The sequence below is a fragment of the Podarcis liolepis genome (assembly GCF_965112155.1).
Source record: "Podarcis liolepis genome assembly, chromosome: 1".
Lineage (NCBI taxonomy): Eukaryota > Metazoa > Chordata > Lepidosauria > Squamata > Lacertidae > Podarcis > Podarcis liolepis.
Window position 1 is genome coordinate 35,113,269 of NC_139554.1, and position 22,176 is coordinate 35,135,444.

The 22,176-nt window shown below is 38.7% G+C and overlaps 1 protein-coding gene across 11 annotated transcripts in view; it reads right to left on the reverse strand.

Annotated features, from left to right (window-relative positions):
- NPAS3 (neuronal PAS domain protein 3) overlaps positions 1-22,176 on the reverse strand; it is a 625,716-nt gene that overhangs the window by 421,607 nt on the left and 181,933 nt on the right. For 8 of the 11 annotated variants that reach the window (XM_083506523.1, XM_083506519.1, XM_083506525.1 and 5 more), the window contains 2 exons: positions 18,439-18,683; positions 18,279-18,329 (listed from right to left, as the gene is read on the reverse strand). In XM_083506523.1, the coding sequence (XP_083362649.1) occupies positions 18,279-18,329; positions 18,439-18,683 (296 nt within the window). The remainder of the gene's footprint in view (positions 1-18,278; positions 18,330-18,438; positions 18,684-22,176) is intronic. The other 3 variants (XM_083506522.1, XM_083506527.1, XM_083506521.1) reach the window with 1 other exon arrangement.

Genomic DNA, 22,176 nt, shown 5'->3' on the forward strand with positions numbered 1-22,176 from the left:
TCATCAGCATTTAGTAATTAGTTTTATAATTACTGCTGTTTTGCTCACTGTCATTCAATTTTTCTTACAACATGGTCTGGGATTGAAACATCCCACATCCACAGCTGTGTAAATTGCCATCCATTTATAAGACAAAAAAAGTAACATTCCACATTTATCATTATTCAGGCAAAAATTTGTTACTTCCACTTAGGTGATGCTTGGAGTACATAAGCTGTTTTCTAAAATAGTAAAGCGAACATTTAAAATGCAGTAAAATGTATCTGGTTTCAAGGGGCTTTATGATACAGGTACTAAATAGTACAAAAAACCCATTCCCTTAAATAATATAGTATATTTGGGGTACAAATAAATATGTTGATGCCACCCCACTCTGAACTGCTACTCTGAAGACTTGTAGCATACCGGTTCACAGCTATTATAATCCATGGGTAATTTGCTAATGATTTTAATACTTTTGGTGAACTGTTATTATTATGTATATACCACCATCATTACTGAGTAACATAAACAAAATCCCCTGAGGAACTTACAGTCTAATTTTGACAGTGGGAACCAGTAAACCAAACACATTTTATCTGACCACTTTAATCTCCCCTGGTATCCGCCAAGGTCATAATGCCTAGGTTCAGCTGCAAGACTAAGATCCAGGTTTGGCCTCTATATGCAATCATGCATCAAAGCAAATTCTACCCTACTATCCAGGTTATTTTTTAAATTGTTATCTGACCATTTAAAAAAATGTATTAAATTTATATATTGCCCTTCATCCCAGGACTGCAGGGTGGTTTACTGTACAAAATTCAGGCGAAGGACAGTATATGAGTATTGATTTAAGTAAAATAACATAAATATTATAACTTGGATGTTAAGAAACGCTCGTGGAAGGGAAATGCCAGAAGCAGATTCCCCGCAAATTTCTGAATAGTATGGGACATGGCACAAGCGGCTGAGGGGGAAATTGCCCAAAATTGGGTGGCGGCACCTGCTAGGAAACCATTTAGAAATAACTGACAATTGAAATTAGAAGTGAAAGATGGGGGGGGGGAGAGAGAGAGAGCATTATAAAGTGTATTGTGGAACTCTTTTCAGATTTATGTTAAAATAGCAGCTTTGCTGCCTAGTTAGAGAAGTCTGCTTGTTTCCACCAAGCTCTATTTAGCTATTTGTAAGGAAATAGACATTATAAAAACATTGCAAGTCTCTAATGCATTTCCTGATCTGAAAGAAATTTGGGGTGTAATGCTATGGTTTCTGGGAAAGGTTCCCATGGGCCCACAGGATTATGCAGAGCTCCCATTCTCCAAGCAGAGAGGTCTGTCCTCAGAGAAGGAGGTCTGATCATGAAGCAGAAGTAGAAAGGTCTGGTGTTGGTGAAAAAGAAATCTGTCATAATGGCAAGTGAACACTTATTTAAGTGATAACGTTCAAGGTACTACTGGTAAATCCAATGTCAATGAAAGAGAGAGTCCAACATCTGCTGAGGTAGTAGGATTCATGATTGATTGATTGATTGATTGATTGATTCAAACACAACTTCAGCATGCCTTGGCTATTTTTTTAATTATTAAAAGATGGACTACTGTATAAGTCTTTATAACAAACAGCATACATCTATTGTGACTCCCATAAACCGGTGCATAATATGTTCTAGTAGAGGCTTTGGGGAATCTACCCTCTGCAAATACAACCCCCGCCAATTCTGGTTGCTCTAATAGTACTGGAAGTATACAACACAATTACCAATGAAGAATAGGAATCACAGAGAAAAGAAGACGTTGTTTTATAACACTGTCAAAGAAGCCAAGGAAAATAGACTGTTGCCAGAACTATAATATAGTTGCACAATGTAAGGATAAACATTTCTTCATGAGAACTACATTGTCTGTTAAAGGGTTAAAAAGCGAATAGACTAGCATTGTCAATCATGATATTCATAAGAATAATTAACTCAGTATGTTTATTTGTCTACTTTTGCTACTTGATTAAATGAATGACTGATGACAGGTTCCTTGTTTTCCTCCTTTTTGTCAGTATAAACGATCAGTATTAAACTAAATGGCAGTATTCAAAATAATTATAATGAAATTAAAATACAGTGTGATTTATTTATTTTACTTGAAAAATACTTATATACTACCATTTCATTAGAAAAAATCAGTGGCATACAACAAATACACACAAACATTCACTTATCTGCCTACCTGCACGTATACAATAAAAACCACATAAAATCAGTTGCCTTTGGAGGCCTGCAACTTATTTAAATTATTTTTTTCAAAAAGACAAATATTATATGAGGAAATAACTGGGAGCAAGCCCACCCTCTCTGCTTATTATTACATCCTTACAGTGGGATCACAGAGATGACTTGTGGAGAGAGAAGAAGGAGAAGCATGGAACAAAGAGAGAGAAGCAGAAGCAGTAAGAGATTCAGAGAGATCTGCAGGGATGTCCACTGTGGTAGGGCTGGAAAAGGAACTTATTTCATTGGCTTTCTGCGGTAAAGGTAAAGGTAAAGGGAACCCTGACCATTAGGTGCAGTCGTGACCAACTCTGGGGTTGCGGCGCTCATCTCGCTTTATTGGCCAAAGGTGCCGGCGTACAGCTTCCGGGTCATGTGGCCAGCATGACTAAGCCGCTTCTGGCAAACCAGAGCAGCACACGGAAACGCCGTTTACCTTCCCGCCGGAGCGGTACCTATTTATCTACTTGCACTTTGACGTGCTTTCGAACTGCTAGGTTGGCAGGAGCAGGGACCGAGCAACAGGAGCTCACCCCGTCGCGGGGATTCAAACCGCCGACCTTCTGATCAGCAAGTCCTAGGCTCCATGGTTTAACCCACAGCACCACCCGCGATTTTTGCAGTAGGCCAACCCTATTTGACATTCTCAAACTAGACTGCAGTTTGGAACACAACTATTTTGCAGGGCAGCTGCAATCCCAAAACAAGTACACAAAAATACGCATTCAATGTTAAAAATGTGTACAAAGCACATATTTTCGGGGGGGGGGTCATTCAAAAGCACTGAAAAATGCATATTTTGCAGATAGAGTGCCTGCAATGTTTGTGTAAAATTGACAAAGCCTGCCCAAAACTAGATGAAGTCTTTGATTGTGTGCTAGCAAAACTGACGTGACTTAGGCTAGTTCATTCATCCCTACACTTTGGGGCAGAAGGAAGCGGACCCCCAACAACATAATAAGGAAGGAGTTACAATTTTAATTCTATTTTCTCTGTTAATGAGAACAAAAAATACCATTCATAGGTGATACAGTGATGAGGGCCTTTTGAGTTAGGAGTAGCCCTCAGAGGGTTTAAGTTGTGCACTCCTAATACAGTGTTTTACAGCAATCCAGCTTTCAGTCTCTCATGTGTCATATGAAAGTTACTGAGCTGAACTGGCCGTACAGAAATCTTTCAATGAACAGGATGCTTCTACAGCAAAGAGGAACAGGAAAGGGGCTGGGATGGCAAGCTTCCCATCTCCCATCCATTATCATGGCAGGAGCAATTCAAATTTGGGTCCGAGTACATTTCAGAAATTTCCTTCCTGTTCATTTAGCTAAGTGAAGACATTATGAATTTGCTTTGGATATACACCAAATGGGCTAAGGACTCTTAGCTCTCTTTGGCCTGATCTGATTGTTCAGTGTTCCACAAAAAAAACCAAAAACCTCCTTTTTTCAACTGAGGTCACAATGTTCTAAAGAAGGCTCTCAGCAGCAGTAGCAGCCACAGTAGAATGATACTCAAAATATTGAAATGTTGCTTTATAATTCAATGAGGCAACTACATGTTGAGCATTGTTTACTTGTAGGACCCCTTAAGATGACACATTTATTTAGTATCCATCCTGATTTACTTGCACAAAGCTTACAAATAAGTTCGATTGCACCCCATCTTTACAGAGCCTTTTTTTTAATGTGCAGGGCAATTATACGACTATGCGAATTTGTGTCCCATTCATCCTGATTTGTTTGTGGTGTGCATTTCCTTGTCACTTTCCAAACCACAAAAAGTCTGATACAAGTAGATTTGCTGTACTAGGGTAATAGAGCCCTTTGATCCTCTTTAATGGTGCAAATGTACATTTCCTGATACGCACTTGAATTTTTCATGTAGTTGAGCGTACCCCATGTCCCCTGCCAAGCAGGAAACACCATCGGAGCACTCCAGAGAAGGTTATGGAAATTATGAGGAACACTAGAGTACTTCCCCGCCCCTCAAAAGAGCCTTTCAGTAAGGTCCGTGGCACCAAAAAATGCTTCTCTTCAGTGAATTCTACAATTACAGAAGCACATTTTCATCCACTGTGGAACAGTTGTCCCCAAATAGTGATGGAATACCCTGGTTCATCCAGGACATTCTCATTAATATATCCATGGGGAACCATTGTACGGAGACAAAATTTACAGCCTGGAGATGACCTGAAGAGGGAATTATTCCATGTTAGTACTGGATTAAAGGACACAGAGTCCTAAATTAAGATAATTGCTAACGTAGCTTCTTTTCTCTCTCTCCCCAACAATATTTTGTCCCTCAGCATCTCTTGGCATATGGATCCAAAATTCACATGTATTAAGGACACGATTTGTATTTGCGAGCACACACATATGCACAGCACTTTAATATATAGGAATGGTTATCATTTACGCTACCTGCTGACATTAATGCAACAAGGAAGGGAAAAGGATAAAATGACACCTTAGATAAAATGATCTATTCCAAGTGGATTAAGGGAGTCCTTTAATGAGGTCTTGACTAGAGTATATAAAATTGTACGTAGGTTGAAAATAAGAATCAGGAGCGGGTATAATACTAGCATAATGCTGCCATATAATGAGCTGAGGGAGAGAAGCAAAGAGGGGCAGGGACAACTCTCTTCTTCCTCGCAATGACAGCAAAGATGGAGGTGGCAGGGAACCAGAAGGTGGCGGAGGCAAGGTCCAATACTACACTGAGCAGAGAGTTGGGATGGGAGAGTGGAATTTATTTACACCAATTCATAGATCCTTTGGCCCATTCCATGTTGTATTAGAAATTATGGCCTTGAAGACGAAGGATGAAATATTACCCCACCTCCCCAAAGGTTGAAACAATACTATGGTAGTGTGTGTGTGTTTAACTATTTTTAGATGTCTTTTAACATGCCACTGCTTTATTTTAATTGTGTTGTTCTGACACTGATGTGTTTGCCACACTGGGCAGCTTTGAAAGGGTGGGATAAATTTAATAAAAAACAAAAAAATATATAGTCCTTACCCAAGTTCTTAGTTGCATGAATTTCCATCATAAAAATATTGCTACCTACTGCAGTACTCGTAAACAGCTTATTCCCTAAGTTGTTTTGCTCTGTTCTTCAAAATGTAAACTAATTTCAAACAGCTGTGTAACCCTTAACGTACATGCATTTTTCAATGGCATAATCTTTTGTCTTTGCATCATACTTGTCATCAGAGAGATTTTAGAGCAATCACTAAGACAGAGGAAATTATGCTCATTGTCAACAGCAAGCATTTTTAACTGCTTAATTTAGAAAAATGTCCCTATTATATGACAGCCAGCTGACAAATATATAGATTTTGGGTGAATACAATATAATGTATTATATCATCTGGTCTATACACTACTACACTAGTCTGAACAACATTACTATACATTATCCATCAATCAGAATGGTAAAGTGAAAATTAAAGTAATGTTATAACATTGTTTTCCATTCTATTCTCCACTCCCCTTATTTTTGCACACAGTCTGAACATGGAAAGATATGACATGATGTTAGAAAGCAAAACTTTTGTTACCTTACCTGTTAAGTCTTAGCTCTAGTCAGGATCAGGAAGACATCCCAAAATGGCTGGGATGGCAAGAGACAGGAATACAGGAAAAATGGCTGAGCTACCTGTTCTCCTAACAGAATGAGCTGATTCCCTCTAGCACCTACTCTCTGGATGTTTTGCATGCATCAGTGATGACTGCAATAAGTCACCTAGCCAAGGTTGATCTTTACACCTTTGACACTACTAGAAGTATGAATTTCACAGCAGGCTCATATAAGCGTAAAAACTGGGAGAACAGATTTTAATTCCACATAGGGAACCAGTGACTAGTAAGGGGACACCATAACTTCATGAAAAAGCTGCCTATTCATGTAGCAGAGGATGGAGATAAATGTAGCTTCTGCTTTTGCTGTAAGATCCTGATCCACCCCTTCTTTTAGTACTCCTAAAATAAGGAGTACTTATGGATCCATAGGGGATACCATCACATATGTGATTTATGGACACCATATAGGTGGGTAGAGAGGACCTGATCATACTACACTTAGGGAGTTAATTGGTGCTTTTCAGGTTCCAAGCTGCTATAAAGCTTTGGAATACTTAACATCTATATAGCAGTTGACTGGAAATTTTGGAGGAGGAGTGTCAAGATAGGCTGGACTTCTGAAAACCATAGACTCCTAGGCGTGCTAATTTGCTGAAGTATCTGCAGGAAGGCGATACACAAACTTTTCCGGTCATGTTGCCATTAGGTATCTGCAACCTCTTATCAAGTAGACAGGACTATGAGACAGAGACTCGAGTGCATCTGATGATTTTCGTAACATTAAACAGATCCAACATCAACAATCTGAACCTGATGTGTGAAGATTCTAGCACTGGAAGTCCACTCCCCCAGGCCCAGAAACCTTTTATTTTACCAGTAAGACGTGATGCTTGTGACATTATACACAAGTTTCATCTTGATAGAAAAGTTTTGATCTGCCCAGAGAAACAAGCACTCCTTTGAAGAGAGAACTAACCCTTTTTCCAATTGGATTGTGTTCAGTTCCTTGATGGTATTGTCTACTACATAACCCACAACAATTTTTTATCTAGTCTTGGAAAACTAATAGGTTCAGATAGACTAATCTAACAATTGATATTCTAGGAGAGCTCAACTTGCCTCCATGTGCCAGCTGAAACAGACTAGTCATTCATTCATTCACTTCTGCCCTATTTTTTAAGGGCAAAGTCCCACTGTCAGAATTTAAAGAGTTGACATACTAAAATCACTATAAAGTATATATAGAGACCAAAGCAAAATAAAAATAAATAGCACTCAAAAAACTAAAGCAATTATCTAATAATTCTTTCCTCTTTAAAAATGGCAGGCTGAAATTTCTGAAGAAAAATCTCTTCCACGTTATCCATGAAACAATGTCCCTGAATTAACCAAAATGTCACATAGCTCTGCCAAATCATGACTGAAAGATTACACACATGCACACCAGACAGGGTGCAAGTTAATTAATTTGTAGTCTGCTGCAAGGGTATAAGAAATCCTTTAGTGATACTGAGCATTGTCCTCTAGTATGTCTTCCAAAGGAAAATATTTTGGACAGTTTCAGAGAGATTAGGATGCTATCTAGGGTCACATAAAAGGGGCGCACCAGGCACAGTATGTATAAGCTTTGGCAATGCAGATGTCAGCAGCCTGAGAGGGCTACCCTCTCTTCTTGCTCTGTTACTTGTAGAAAGAGGGTCTTATTCTCTGGAAACCTGATTTGTTCTATCCATCACCTGTTAGCCAGAAGAGCCTGAAAATAATAATTATGCCCAGCTGGTTCACTGCCACACTTATTGTTACTCAACAAAAATCTCTTTATCAGTCAAGACTTTCTCCTCCTAAATTCCTCCTAACAAGGCGGACTTTCGTCTTGCAAATTTCAGTGGTGCCCTGTGCGAGGCCAGAATTCAGTGCCTGCCCATCCCCACCTCTTGCCTCCCATTCTGCTCAATTTACTATGTCATAGCTGCGATACCCTGTGGTACCCTTCAGGCTTGGCACCCAGTGTGGTTAGAACTTGCTCCACATTCAACTCTATTGTGGGTCTTTTAGTATCACTGTTGTTGCAGCTGCAAGAACTTGAACTGAGACCATCTCCCTCCACGGAGGCAGGACTCATTGACTCAGAGGGGATAAATCCTCTCCCCAAGAAGAAAGTGATGCTGAATCTCTTTTTCATGCTATCCCAGAATGCTGTCCTGATCCTGATGGAGGAACTTGAAAACGAAGTAGCAGAAACACCAAAGGAGGACAAATATTCACAAAGCAGGATGAGAAATACCATACATGATCCTGCTTGTGTACATGCTTATACTTTATTGTGTAAGCTACTGAGGGTGATATACAGCTAATGTTGCACTAGTGAAAAAATCAGTGCCAGCTCAGTGAGATTTCTTCTCTCTCTTCCCCCTGAACATGCAGGGGGAAATCCTTTCACTCACAGAATGATCTGCCTATTGAATATGTGATTTTCCCATTCAAGTTCTTCTAAGGTAAGTGGAGGTTGTATGATAGCCACAATGGATGGGCTGCATTTTTACTTATAGAATCATAGAGTTGGGAGGGACTCTTAGGGTTATCTAGTCCACACCCAGACAATTTATTTACCAGCTTGAAACTGGGCTACAGCCCTTCAAGTGTCCTATGTAGTCACTTCAACTCATTGAAACCACCTGGAGATGACAGTTTTTTGAGGTGTAGGCATTGTGTTCAAGAATATAGCAATCATGGACAGGAAAGTGAGAGATGAAAATGAAAATGAAGACAGGAAGGGAATAACAAATACATGCCAAAACTGATTGGCAAGATTCATATAAGATTTCCTTGTTTCTTGAACAACATTTTTGCAAATGCAGAAAAAAAAGCTGGCTGAGGAAACTACTAAAATTTTGATAAGAACTGAACATACTGTACATTTTGGGTCACTTAAATAATTAAATGTCAGTTGATACTTTACAGTTTGTGTTTATTTTTTTCTTAGAAGGTTTGTCCTTAGGCTATAATACTTTTATTAACTAGGGCTGCAATCCTACATAGCAACCTGTGCATGAGGAAAACTCTACACACAGCTGGAAGTATCTTTGAAGTTTCCACAGCACCACTTGTACCACTAAACAATCCATTCTGAATTGAAAATTGGATTATTTATTTAAAATATTTAAAATCTGCCCTTCATCTAAGTGGGATACAAAACATATAAAAGAACCTAACAACCAAAATTATAAAATAAACAACAATAAACGAACCACCTAAGAAATAAAAGCAGCTAGAAAGATCACAGCAGGCTACAGTTAGCAACTGGTTTTTTTTTTTTTTTTTTTAGAATGCATTAAAAATACATATAACTAGTTGCCAAAATGATAGCAATATGTAAAGGGAGAGTGTTCTACAAACAGGGCACTGCCACAGAGAAGGCTTTATCTCAGGTTGCCACATAATGCCCTCTCCTCCAAAGATTTTAAGAAACAGGCAGACTGATATGGATGAGCTCCTTCTGCTTGTACATATAGCCCAATGTACTTATTTTTCTAAGTCTTTGGGGTATCTAATTCAGGTTGAAGGAGGATCGAGATTTATAGTAAGATTATTTGGTAAAATGCATAGATATATATATCTGTGTATCACTGTTAAACATGAACTGTTATCATTTGAAAGCATGAAATGGAGAGATCTGGACTTATTGGAAATTTAATTATGGTTAATTTCAGTTTTTAAAATGCAACACTGCAGGAATGCTTGACTTTGCATCTCCTAAGTCTCCATGAACTGGTTAACATAAAAAATTAACATACAAAATGGTCATCAGGATAATTCTAAATAAATTCACTGTTTAAAAATGTGTATTCACTGAATTGTGTGTAAATAATCAGAACAAAATGTGTATGTATTGCTTATCTGTGTGATACGGATGATGAATGAAGTGTGGCAGGCAATTCTGCACATCCATGTGGCAATGACCCATAGGAAACAAAAGCCACTGTTTCCATTTGAGACAAATGAAAGCAGAAATGACAACTAAAACATGTCTATGAGGTGCATTCAACTAATCCAAAGAGAGAATCAAACAGGCAGTCATGCACAAGAGTACATTTAGTGATTTCTTATCATACCCTGAACATGAAAAGGACTTCAGATTAGTTAGAATCAATCAATTCAGAGGGAAAAAAATGTTTTATTTCATTTGGATAAACAACAGTAATCTTAAATCCTTTCTTCATAAAATTTATATAAATTATGGGTCCATATAAAAATTATGGGTCAGTTCTAACTGACTCTCTTTGTTGATTCATTTTAAACCAGGCATAGGCAAACTCGGCCCTTTAGATGTTTTTTAGGACTACAACTCCCATCATCCCTGACCACTGGTCCTGTTAGCTAGGGATGATGGGAGTTGTAGTCCCAAAAGATCTGGAGGGCTGAGTTTGCCTAAGCCTGGAATTCAATGAATTTAAATCACTTGATTTCAAGGAATCTCTCTGTGTGTAAGTATAAAAATAATGACTAACAAAACATAATTTTAAAATTCTAACACACTTGTACCTTGGTTTCCGAACAGCTTAATTCTCGAACGTTTTGGCTCCCAAACGCCACAAACCCACAAGTGAGTGTTCCGGTTTGCGAACTATTTTTGGAAGCCGAACGTCCGACGGGGCTTCTGCAGCTTCCAATTGGCTGAAGGAGCTTCATGCAGCCAATCAGAAGCCGTGCTTTGGTTTCCGAACGGATTCCGTTCGACTTCCAAGGTATGACTGTAGTAAAACATTTCTGCATCTTCCTCCATCCGTTGCTGTGGCAAAAAAAAAAAAGCTTTTTCCAAGGTGGAAGTTACAGAGCTTCTAAGGATGAAATGCTCAGGTGGCCTTCATTCGCCATAGCTAAGAGATGCTGGTGCTATCCTCCAGCTTGAGGCCAGGCAGTGTTAATGGGTCCAGCATGTACATCCATAAGTTCTGCCTTTTCTCTAACATTGTTGGATTGATCTGTTGGCATCGCCATAACAATTATTGCTAAGTCAGAAAGGCTGTGATTCTCAGAATTAAAAGTGTTTAGCAACCAGTTGCTCCACTTTTTTGGGGGGGGGGAGGTCAAAATCACGCTTTTCTTAACTTGTGCCTGTGTCAGGGTTATCGTTGCTGTCAAGATTAGATCCCAACAATGCTACATTCTGATTCACCTTGAACCTGGCCTTTAGCTATCTTCCCCCAAATTGGCAAAAACACCAGATGCTAGTCATTCATGCATTTTAAAACATTTGCTTTAAATTTAGAACCTGCCTTATTTCTTATTCTCAGACACTTTTTTAATTAAAAAAAGAAAAAAAGAGAAGAACAGAAAAGAACAGAACAGAAAAAGCACCAATAACCAAAGATCCAAAAGGCATGCCAAAATCATACAGTGGTACCTCGGGTTACATACGCTTCAGATTACATACGCTTCAGGTTACAGACTCCGCTAACCCAGAAATATTACCTCGGGTTAAGAAATTTGCTTCAAGATGAGAACAGAAATCGTGCTCCGGTGGCGCGACAGTAGCAGGAGGCCCCATTAGCTAAAGTGGTGCTTCAGGTTAAGAACAGTTTCAGGTTAAGAGCGGACCTCCGGAATGAATTAAGTACTTAACCCGAGGTACTACTGTATTGGGAAAGATGTACAAATTAAACAGCTGTACAAGTTCTTCCACTTCACTGCCACAACTTTCCATTTCAGTAGCAACTCAAAGACACAAACATAAGTTCAGTTTGGAACGGAATCTAGGCCCACCCATTCATAACTCTTTGTGAACATGAATATAATTTTCTTATAAATTATACTTAAAATAAGCTTTTCAAAAACTACCAAGTGCTAACAAAAATAACTGTTCCTCTAATTCTTCTCACTGGGGAGTTAATTCCCTCATTAGGATGAATCATTTTATTACCTTGTAAAGCAGTATGCTACTTCTGTGGTTGCTTAGCTGAAATCTGCATCATTAGCCCACCAAAATATCAGCCCCATTCAGTAACCTCAAGAGCTAGACCCCACTGAAAGCACATGACACTTCAATGTATCGTATGTTATTAGTTTCATAAGTTATTTGGAACACATCTGCAAAGGAAACAAATGTTGTAGGACCCAAACCAATGGATTCAAGTTACAAGAAAGGAGATTCCAACTAAACATCAGGAAGAACTTTCTCATGGTAAGAGCTGTTTGACAGTGGAACAGACACCCATGAGAGGTGGTGGACTGCCCTTCCTTGAATGGCCATCTGGACTAGATAACCACTTGCCAGACAATAGTCCGATGGTAAGGATGCAGTCCCAACACAGTGCTTTCCTGGGCATTCTTGCTCACCTGCCCCAGTTCTTTGGACAAAAATGGGCACAGGGCATAACCCTATGCAGCTTCGTCTTCAATAAAGGTAAGCTGCTCCAGATAAAAAGAAGTTGATTATAGGCAAGTCCACATATTACAATCTGTGGGGGGAATTTTCATCTCGCCTCCAAAGCAGATGAAAAGTTTGGGCCAAATAATTTAGTCTACCTTTAATTACAACATTGCAGCTCTAAAGAAGAATACCAGCAAGACTCATTAGAAGGTCTACTTGCTTTGATCTTACATATGAATATTATGAGGATTCATGAATAATAGCAGCGAGAGGGAGTAGTTACATCTGTCATGCTGTGGGAACTGTGGGTAGTTGTGGGGCCACAAACAGAAAAGATTAATGCAACAATTAATGATGAACCATCCATCCAAGAGAATTCCGTGAAATATTTCTCCACACCAGAATATTGAGGAGCTCCTGAAGGTTCCTGCCATATTGGGATTCTTATGGGATCCATTTAGCATGCTTTGTTGTTTAGTCGTGTCCAACTCTTTGTGACCCCCATGGACCAGAGCATGCCAGGCACATCGGGCATGCTAGACATACCTAAATGCCAGTCATGTGGCTCTGTCAGGGCCTGAAAGCTTCTATTCCTGCTGAGGTCTTTACTAGACCATTCCCATTCCTTTTTCTAATTACTTCTAGATTGGCTAGAGGACATCACTTGAAATCAGGCTATGGCTTCTAAAACATGCCATATTATGGAGGTTTTCCAGGATCCGGAGGCCTCTGGGAAGATCTGTGTGTGTGATCTGGTATGCTATGCATCCCTATTCAGATTCAGAATGAATCTGATGACAGATTTTTTAAAGCAATCTTGAATTCTATGGTTCCTACTTTAAACGCCAAATGCATTGCCAAGTCCAAGGTTATTAGTGAATTTGGTACTGAGTGTCATTTGAAAAACAAAACTCAAAATTCTATGTGAAGGTAGTTGTACGTTTACAATTCCAGGTTCATGGCAGAACTAGAGCATATATTCACCTTCCAAAATTAATATTTAGAATACAACAGAATATGACATATGAGGCTAAAATAATGGGTATGACAGATCTTTTAACAGTCACATTGATAATAACGGTTTGTCCTAAGTATGTACTAGCCACATAATTGTTCTGTTTAAATTAGATCTCTGTTTCCTATACATAGAATGAATATCATTTTATTACATATTTCTTTAGTATTATATCTGACATGAATCTGCATTATAGGATAATTTTATCTTGATCTTGAAGTCAACTACTGCAAAACGAGTATATTATTGCAGTCAGTTGCTTCTATTCCCCAAGTAACAATGACTGGGTGTGGGGGGAGAGCTGAAGTCTGCTATACTAGAAAAATTATCTAGCGTTAGCAAATGTCATCTCAATGGCTATTGCTTTTCAGATTAATAAAAGATAAAATGTTTTCTAGATGTCCTCCAAACAAAGATTACTATGAATAGAGAAGTGCTTAAACCAATAGTAATGACAATGAAATTTCTTTAAAGGTTACAATAATCAGTTATTTAGCTGAACCACAGCTGGAAATGCATGGTCATTCCTTGAATAATGTATATTTGATCTGGAACAATACATATCTTTCTAAAAACAATGGCGGAAACTATCTCTTGCTTTGCAATTGTTTAACATATCATTTCCATGAAGTAATTGACTTGGGAAATATTACACAGTGTCACCTGAATGTTCTTTCTGCAAGCGCAACTTGGAATAATCCATACAAAACATGCATAAGAAAACAAATTCATCAGCCTTTGTAGACAGGGCAGAGCAAAGCACCTTTCTGAAGCTCTAAATTAAAATGATTAAATTGCTATAGTCATCAGGGACAAATCTAAAACTAAGCTTGTATATGGAATTATTAACAAGAACAGCCATCTCATTGTTTCAAATAGCCATGGTTTATACAGCGTAAGTATTTCTCATGCATTCTCCAAATGCCTTTAGGAGCCCACTTGGGCAGACACAAAGTACTGAGGAGAATAATAATAATAATGATAACAATAATAATAATAATAAATTTTATTTATATCCCACCCTCCCCAGCCAAGACCAGGCTCATAACATCAGGTATAAAAACAACTGATTAAAATACAACTTAAAATGCAGCCTCATTTCAGTGGAAGCCCAGATCAAAAACTGTTTGGGAGAGAAAACGTCAAATCTTCACCAAGGCCAACTATCCAGACTGGTCCTACATGGGCCAGAAAAACCCAGGGAAGTCCCCAAATAGGGGTTCCATCACAGAAGGAAAAGCAAAGAGGGGATCAGGCTGATTCCAAGCCAAAGCCCAGTGCTTTTATTGTAGTTTTAGGAGCCATATTGTTATACTGCTGCAGGATATTTATGAAATTATTTATCCATTCAAAATAGAAATAGAATACCATGCTACATGAGAATTAATGTATTTTTATGTCTTATATATTTGGGATAATTTCAAAAAGATGTCCGTAATATGTAACGGGTTTATATTCAAATAAAACTAGTGAAGAAAGGAAACTTAGGCACTGATGAGCTGATCCCACATGTAGCAGCTTCTCACATAAAACCTAATGCCATTTACCAAAATAATGCAATAGTGTGTGTTTTATATGATTTCAAATAACCTTCTACAAACTGGTTTTATAAACCTTCCAATTACAAAGAAAAGGTTGTTTTGTTTTATTTTAATTTTACTGAGTTTTATACTTGCAAAAATGTAAATTAAGTTACATATTGAAAAGAGAAAAATTACAAATTAAACATCCCACTCTCCCACCCTCTTTTGCACAACCTGAAAGCATAGTTCAGATCTAAAGAATAATAGCAAGGTTCATGTAACCACAGAAGGGGAGAGAATCCCAAAGTTGCTAATGTCAATATAAAGGAAGGTGCTAACACAACTATATATTGTAGAATGTGGCCAGTACTTTGTCCTGCAGCCTTTGTGTGCTGGATAAACCACCACCAGTCTCTTAGACCATGAAGGTCTCTTAGGTTTTTTTTTTTTTTGTCATTTAAACATTGGTGTCAATTTTTCAGAAAGTGATTTATCCCAAATTACATTAAACCATTTTTGTACATTCAAATGTACTTTTGCTCCTGTCCATTTTCTGGCTATCAATATTCTTGCTTCAAATGCCTATTTAACTCCCACAGAACCACACCACTTGAAAAAGAAATCCCACACAGAGTGTTTTTCAAAGGAAAGAGTAATTTAAGGTGGAGAGGCAATCTCTTTGCTAATCATACAACAGGAAAGGACCAAAAGGCTATTAGACTGGACGGTTCAGCCCATCCAATCCAGATTACCAGAAGCAGAGAGCAGAAGTAACAGGCGCTCCACAGTGCTAAAGGGTTTGCAAACACAGTTTCAGATTACTGAAGCAAGTTAAAGAGGCTATAATACAGGTCACAAACTGGGAGGGTATCTCAGCAAAAGTGTGCTCCCAAGCCCATAAAGCAACAGGAACACAAGGCACTTACAGGAGAATGCTGTGCTCCACCACAACCTTATTTTCTCCCCTCTCTACCCTGGAAAACGTCCACAGGCCTTTCCCCTTCAGTTAAGCTCACTTCTGGTTTCAGAGTTTCATTTGGGTTAAAAATTAGTTTAAAACATCCAGAAGGGTGTGTGAAGACAGATTAAGCAGCCCCTACCTGTTGCTATTGCCTGTCCTTTCCAAATATCCCATTTCTCTTCCTTAATATGAGAGCCCTGTCTTTCCTTTATAAACCACTTCTGTTGTGAGCAAACATCTTACTAACCTATATTTAATTATGTCAGCTGTTAAAGCCTAAATAGAGGAAATAAAAAATATTTCAGGACTACAATGGAACACAATTTATTCAGCTGAATAAAAAGTGAAATACATCGTATCCTTTTTGAACATATCCCTCTTGAAACCAACTGCAAAACTTATTTGGCCCTGCAACTTCAACAGAGATTATTCTAGCTTTGCCCCGAATTCAAAACTCAAGTACACAGGTTCTGCAAATCACGTAAATCCAAGTACATACTCTTTATATGAATGTAAAAATATTTATCAGACTGTCAAACGGAGAACTCGGATGGCTTGAGAACCATAGGCTTGTTGTAGAACCAACCTAGCATTTGACATACAGGAAGTGGTTGCAACTACTCTGCTCTAGGCCTGGTATTCACAACAGTATATAGAACATCACCATTATTAGAACATAGAATCAACTGAAACATACAGGTGCCAATCCACATAAACGTTACGATTTCTAGTTCCTAGGTAAGAACATTAAATGCTACATCATCTTCTGCATTCCTTATTTCAGATTCAAATAAATTTTTCTTTTTGTTGGAATACTTGGGAACAGTTGGAATACTGTTTAGTGTTATGTGAATAAGTCTCAGACTCCCTTCCCTCTCGTCCTCTCCATGAGGCGATTGGAAGCATTTGCTTCTGTTTTCAACAAACCAGTTTCTTGTGATGCACAAGCTGAGACAAACTGTGGTTAGTTTTAACTATGGCTTGTCAAAGCAAGCCAGCTTCAAGAGATAGTGACTTGGCTGGATAAATCACAGTTTAAAATAATCACAGTTCCCAGTTTGGACATAATAACAAACTGGTTAACTGAAAATGGAAGCAAATGCTTCTGATCTAGGGTTGCCATATTTCAAAAAGTGAAAATCTGGACAGAAAGGTTTCTTTTTCCGGACATTTAGCTGATTTCTGTCCAGACGCTGCTTGCGGCTGCAGTATTCTGGATATGTCCAGGAAATTCCAGATGTATGGCAACCTTATTTGATCTCCTCATGGCTACGCCAAAGGGGGTGAGGGAAACAAGAACAGTATTATGTCCAAATGAGACTGTTCTGTACTGCACAGCTACCACTGTAGTTAGAAATAGTTTTTACTCTGAAGACAGCTGTCCAGTGCTAATTTTAAAAAAAATCAGAAATAAATTTACACTTATCCGTTGTGTAAAAAACACTATTTATTGCACACAGGGTTAAACAGCACAGCGCAGTTTATACTTCAGAAACACAGTTATGCATAAAAAAATGAGTGACTAAAGTAAGAAAAACTGGACAGAATCCTGTTGTATTTACTATCAACAGAGATTATTTAAGAAAGCTTTCAAAGGTGAGTCATCCTTTTCTTTTTTAAATTTCATGCTCACCATCACCCAAAGGAGAGCATGAGAAATATGCCTGAGCACTTAAAACTTCCAAGCTTCTGACCCCTTTCACCTCCATCACAAGAAACTCTTTCCTGAATTTGATATAGATGTAGAGTGTGGTAATGTCATGCACGTGGAGTAAGTTACAAAAAATCCTTGTCACTCAAGAGTCCGGATTCGAATCAGTGCACTAAAGTAATGGGCTATGAACATGAGGAGGGGAGCCTTTCACACATTTTATATATAACTTACAATTTGTTCAAAATGTGGACTTTAGTTATAGATAAGAAGCTATAAAGTACATTTTAGGTTCACACAAGTTCATAACACACAGTGAAACAAACAATAACCTAATACCTGAACTCTGCTTTGGCTTCTAGTAACTTAACTTTGGTGACATAATGTATAAATAGAAGTGTTTGTACCCAATTTTGGGTCCTTTTTAATATCTGGTTTGCATTTATGCTCAATTAAATGATTTAATTCCTTATAATTTCAGGCAGTTTTTTGAGAAATTGCTTTCCTATCTGTTGAGTTATGAAATAATAAATAGCTTAAGATCATTATAATTGTTATCTCTGTACACAGGATCCAACAAACTAACAGACTTTCCTCTTTCACAGTGACATACAGCGGCATTTTTTTCAGTCAGAAGTGTGAAAATTGTAGGGCTGAAATCCTATGGAAACTTGCTTATGAGAAATCCCTTCTGAACACAGTGGAGCTTACTTCCAAAGAAACATGCATAGGGATTGCACTACATGACTACAATCCAACACAGAATTAAGTGTGCTTAAGATCACAGATCTTCAATGGATTCAGAGGCATTTAACTCTGGGTTGAACTATAAAAAATGCATACTTAAAATTCATTTTCTCAGTACAATAGCTGTGCTGAGATGTCTGTTTTAAAATAAAATATAAATAGAATAAGAGTTTTATTTCACCTTCACATGGTGTCTTTCTCATGCAGACCTCAGATTTCCACATTTGTATCCCTTTAAAGGATTTGATATGCAGGGAAAAAAGAAAGGATGGTAAACATTTCAATTTAGAGATCAGTACTGGCTGCCACATTCCATACACTATGATCATCCAACTTCATACCTTTCACTGATGTGTTGGGTGGTGGTCCTTCCATTCGCAAGTTCCACGGCGGATCCCCCTGATTAGCAAAGTCCCTCATCTTCAAATAGCTAATTGTTAGTCGGATGATGGATGCCTTGTCAAGCTGGCTGGTAATGGCTGCAGGGAGTGGCAACAATTTGGCCAGCTCATAGAACTCAAAATTTTCCTTCCCCCGGCGAGAACGAGCAGCATCTCGGGATTTTTCCTTTCTCAAGGCTTGTAAACTGAAACAAGAATAGGGTAGGGCATTCATCAATATTGTGTTCTGTCAAAGTTCTAATGTAAACATTTTCCAAATACAGAGATGAAATTCTTGCACATATAAGCTTGAGAAAAATACTGAATTATAGTTTACTCTTTGAACCCGATTGAGTGTGTACTCTTTCTAGAGATGACCGACAAGTAACTTGTTATAATACACAATGTCTTTTTTTAAAAAATAAAATCCCACTCTGCTACAGATGTTTTGTCCAAATGTCAAACGATAAAACTGAGAATATGATACCATAAAAGGACAGATGGAAATATTTCAGTACAGAGGGACTGTGTGTTTGGCATAAAGCATAATGCTATCCATTAATTACTATTAACTGTCTTTCAATTTTAGCAATAGCTCTGCAAACAGCACCATAGTCCTCACTTCCCTAATACTTGCTGCAAAGTTTGCTTAGCAAACTCAGTCTCATGAGTTACCATCCGTTATACAGTATGGTGAGTAGCAGCTGGTGCTTCTCAACTCCACTAGCTCACAGAATACAATTCCTTGTGTTACGCCACACTTTCTCCAAAAACAATAAGAGAATCCACAGCTCAGTCACAAAACAGATGCTTGGAAAAGGTCTCGGGTTCAGTCTCTGGCATCTCCAGTTAGAATTAGAAAAAGACCCTTACATGAAGCTTTGGAGATCTACTGATTGTATAGAACTGGTTGTATTGAACAAAGGTGGGGAACCTTTCTATCCATGCCTCAAGACTGCATCCCTAACCTTGCCTCTCACCAGCCCTGATCCATGCCCTACCCAAGTGGTTTTCCCTGGCTAGAATGTTTCCTTGAGGTAGAATAATGCCTCTTGCTTGCTTGGATGGATGGATATGTAGCTCACTGTACAAAGGTTTAAAAAGTCGTATCAGTTGCTCCACTCACTTTTGCCTTTGGTCCCTCCCACCACCGGCATGTGGAACCTCAGAAACTTGCCCATGAGGAAATGTGGCTCTTAGTTTGAAATATGCTTTCCCATTATTGTCTGGACAACCGTGAGCTAGGTGGACCAATTGTCCAACTCTGTACAAGTTTCTGCACAAGGCTCGTTCATATGTTCCTATCATAGGGAGTTTTATCCAAAGTCTCTTTCTCGACTGAAGAGGCTTCACTTCTTTGGACAGAAGGAGTCTTTTTGTCAGAAGGAGGAGTCCAACCCAATAATTTGGCTCTAACCCAACAATTTATTTTAAAACCTGTCATTGTCACTTCAAAACACTTCCTCTCTCACTACTCCAACAAACTTACAAATATGGTATCCTTCAGTTCCTCCCACAATTTCAACCACAGCTATACTCATCCTAAAAAACCTGAACACAATACAGCACGCATAGTCCCCCTTCACATTCACTCAGTTATGTCCTTTTAATTATGACATTAAAGGAATCTGTTCCACTGCAGTATAGATTTATCAAATTAAAAATTTGTAGGACAAACTGCGAAGTTCTTGAATTTCACCATCCACAATGCAAAGTCAAAAATCATGCTTTAATATGCAAATATAGGGTGCAGTCCATGCATTAACGAGAGGGAACTGACATAAGACCCCTTCAGTCTTTCCCCCTTCTTGGCAACATGTGCATTGCTACATTATTTACTATGACAGCAGTGTATATCCATTCAACAGTCCCTGTTCTCTATAGGCTACTGACTCACAAATTACTTTTACTTGGAGCCAGAGAGAAGATGGCTCAACTGAGCCCAATGAAAGGAACATTTGTGTGCACTGCACTACTGTTTACTGCCATAATTAGGCAGTTACAGTGTTATCCTATGCTCAGAAGTAAGATCCACTGAGTTCAATAGAGATTACTCCTGGGAAAGTGCCCATGTAGAAAACCTCACCCCATTGATTTTAATGTGCCTACTCTCAGGTTGACTAAGTCTGGATCCAACCTTGTGTGTCTTGCTAACTTGTTGCAGTTTTCTTAGCACAATAATAAACCAGTCTCAAGTCAGTTTTACTTTTCCAGAAAGTCAAACGGTTTTGTTTAAAACACCGCAGATAGATGCCATTATAAAACATTATATTTATATTCATATTGTGCTAACATTGCCTTTTTAATACGACATCTAACATTTTGTTTGGTACTGCTCCTTCCATTCTGAGAAAATTCAAAAATTCATTCAGCTATTCCTGAAATGCGAAGTGTCACCCTGCCATATTCTACACATCTTACCAAAAGTCTTTTGAAGTGACAGCACTGTAGTTGTAATAAATAGTGATTGGTTTGGAGGGCTATAACCATAAAATAAGGCCCTAGGGGCTGAAAGGTTGTTGAGACTATGATATAATGGCATAAGCCAGTGGGAATGACACAGCTTGTACATTAATCTAGTGCCCATTTGCATTAGCTAGCATTAAAAAGCAGAGAAGGCTACGCGCTGTCTGACATGGTGGCAGCCAGTCCCACTTCCCTCCTTGTCTCCTAACCTTGACGCAAGAATTGCAATAGCAGTCAATGTAGGGCTGTGTTTTCTTTTGCAGTGCTAATCATGGCTGCCTGTCTTGGCTCCTGGCTCCTTCCCAGGCACCGTCAGAAAGAGCATGTAGACGTGGGCAAAGGAAAGTGGAAATGCAAAAGGCATTTGCATGAAGGCAGATGTCAGGAAAGGGCTGCAGGGTTGGGGAGTTCTCTGCCAATTAATTTGCTGCAGTACTGTATTGTTAAAATTCAAAATAAAGATATATATATATATATGCCTTGTTGGTCTAATTTCCAAAAAGAAACCCCTAATACCGATATTTATTTGATAGAATCGGAATCTTCTGAAGGAATCATAATGAGTCAAAGACAAAGAACGCACCACTTGTGGCTGTCGCAATTGCTTTACATTTCCTAATATCACTTAAGGCAGCATAATTATCATGTTAAGTGCTCCTATCATCATAGTGGTAGAATTTCCCCAGTGGTAATGTTGGGCCTGAAAAAGCACAGCCATCTAGCTGAAATTACAGGAGAAATGGAGCAAGAAATGGACCGCTAGTCAACACCAGAAGATCTGTACATAAGAAGCTGCCAAATGAGACTGACAAAAGAGGTTGAGGTGATATCTGGCAGTTTCAAAGGCCACTGACTGTTCAGATGTTGTATGAGTCCTAATCCCCTTGTAGTGATGGGGTATGATACATCTGGATAAATTGAAGGTAAATTGAGATTAAGAAATATCACAGAACAAGGATCAGGTGCTGGAGACTGGGTTATTTCTGGGGGCACATCCCTAAAGTGCAGGCATTGCCCTTTTTCTAGAAAAAGAGGTGCCGGAACTCGCCATGAGTGCCTCGCTTGTTCTCTTGGAATGGCAATGGCGCTCACCTGAGAGGTGCTGGAATTGAGTTCATCTATTAGTTCCTCCTTGGCAGGAGGTGTTGCTGACTTGGTTACCTATGTCTCTAGGGGCAAATTCAACATGGAAGGAAATGAAACTGAAGCCATTCTGTCTGTTGGATGCAAGCA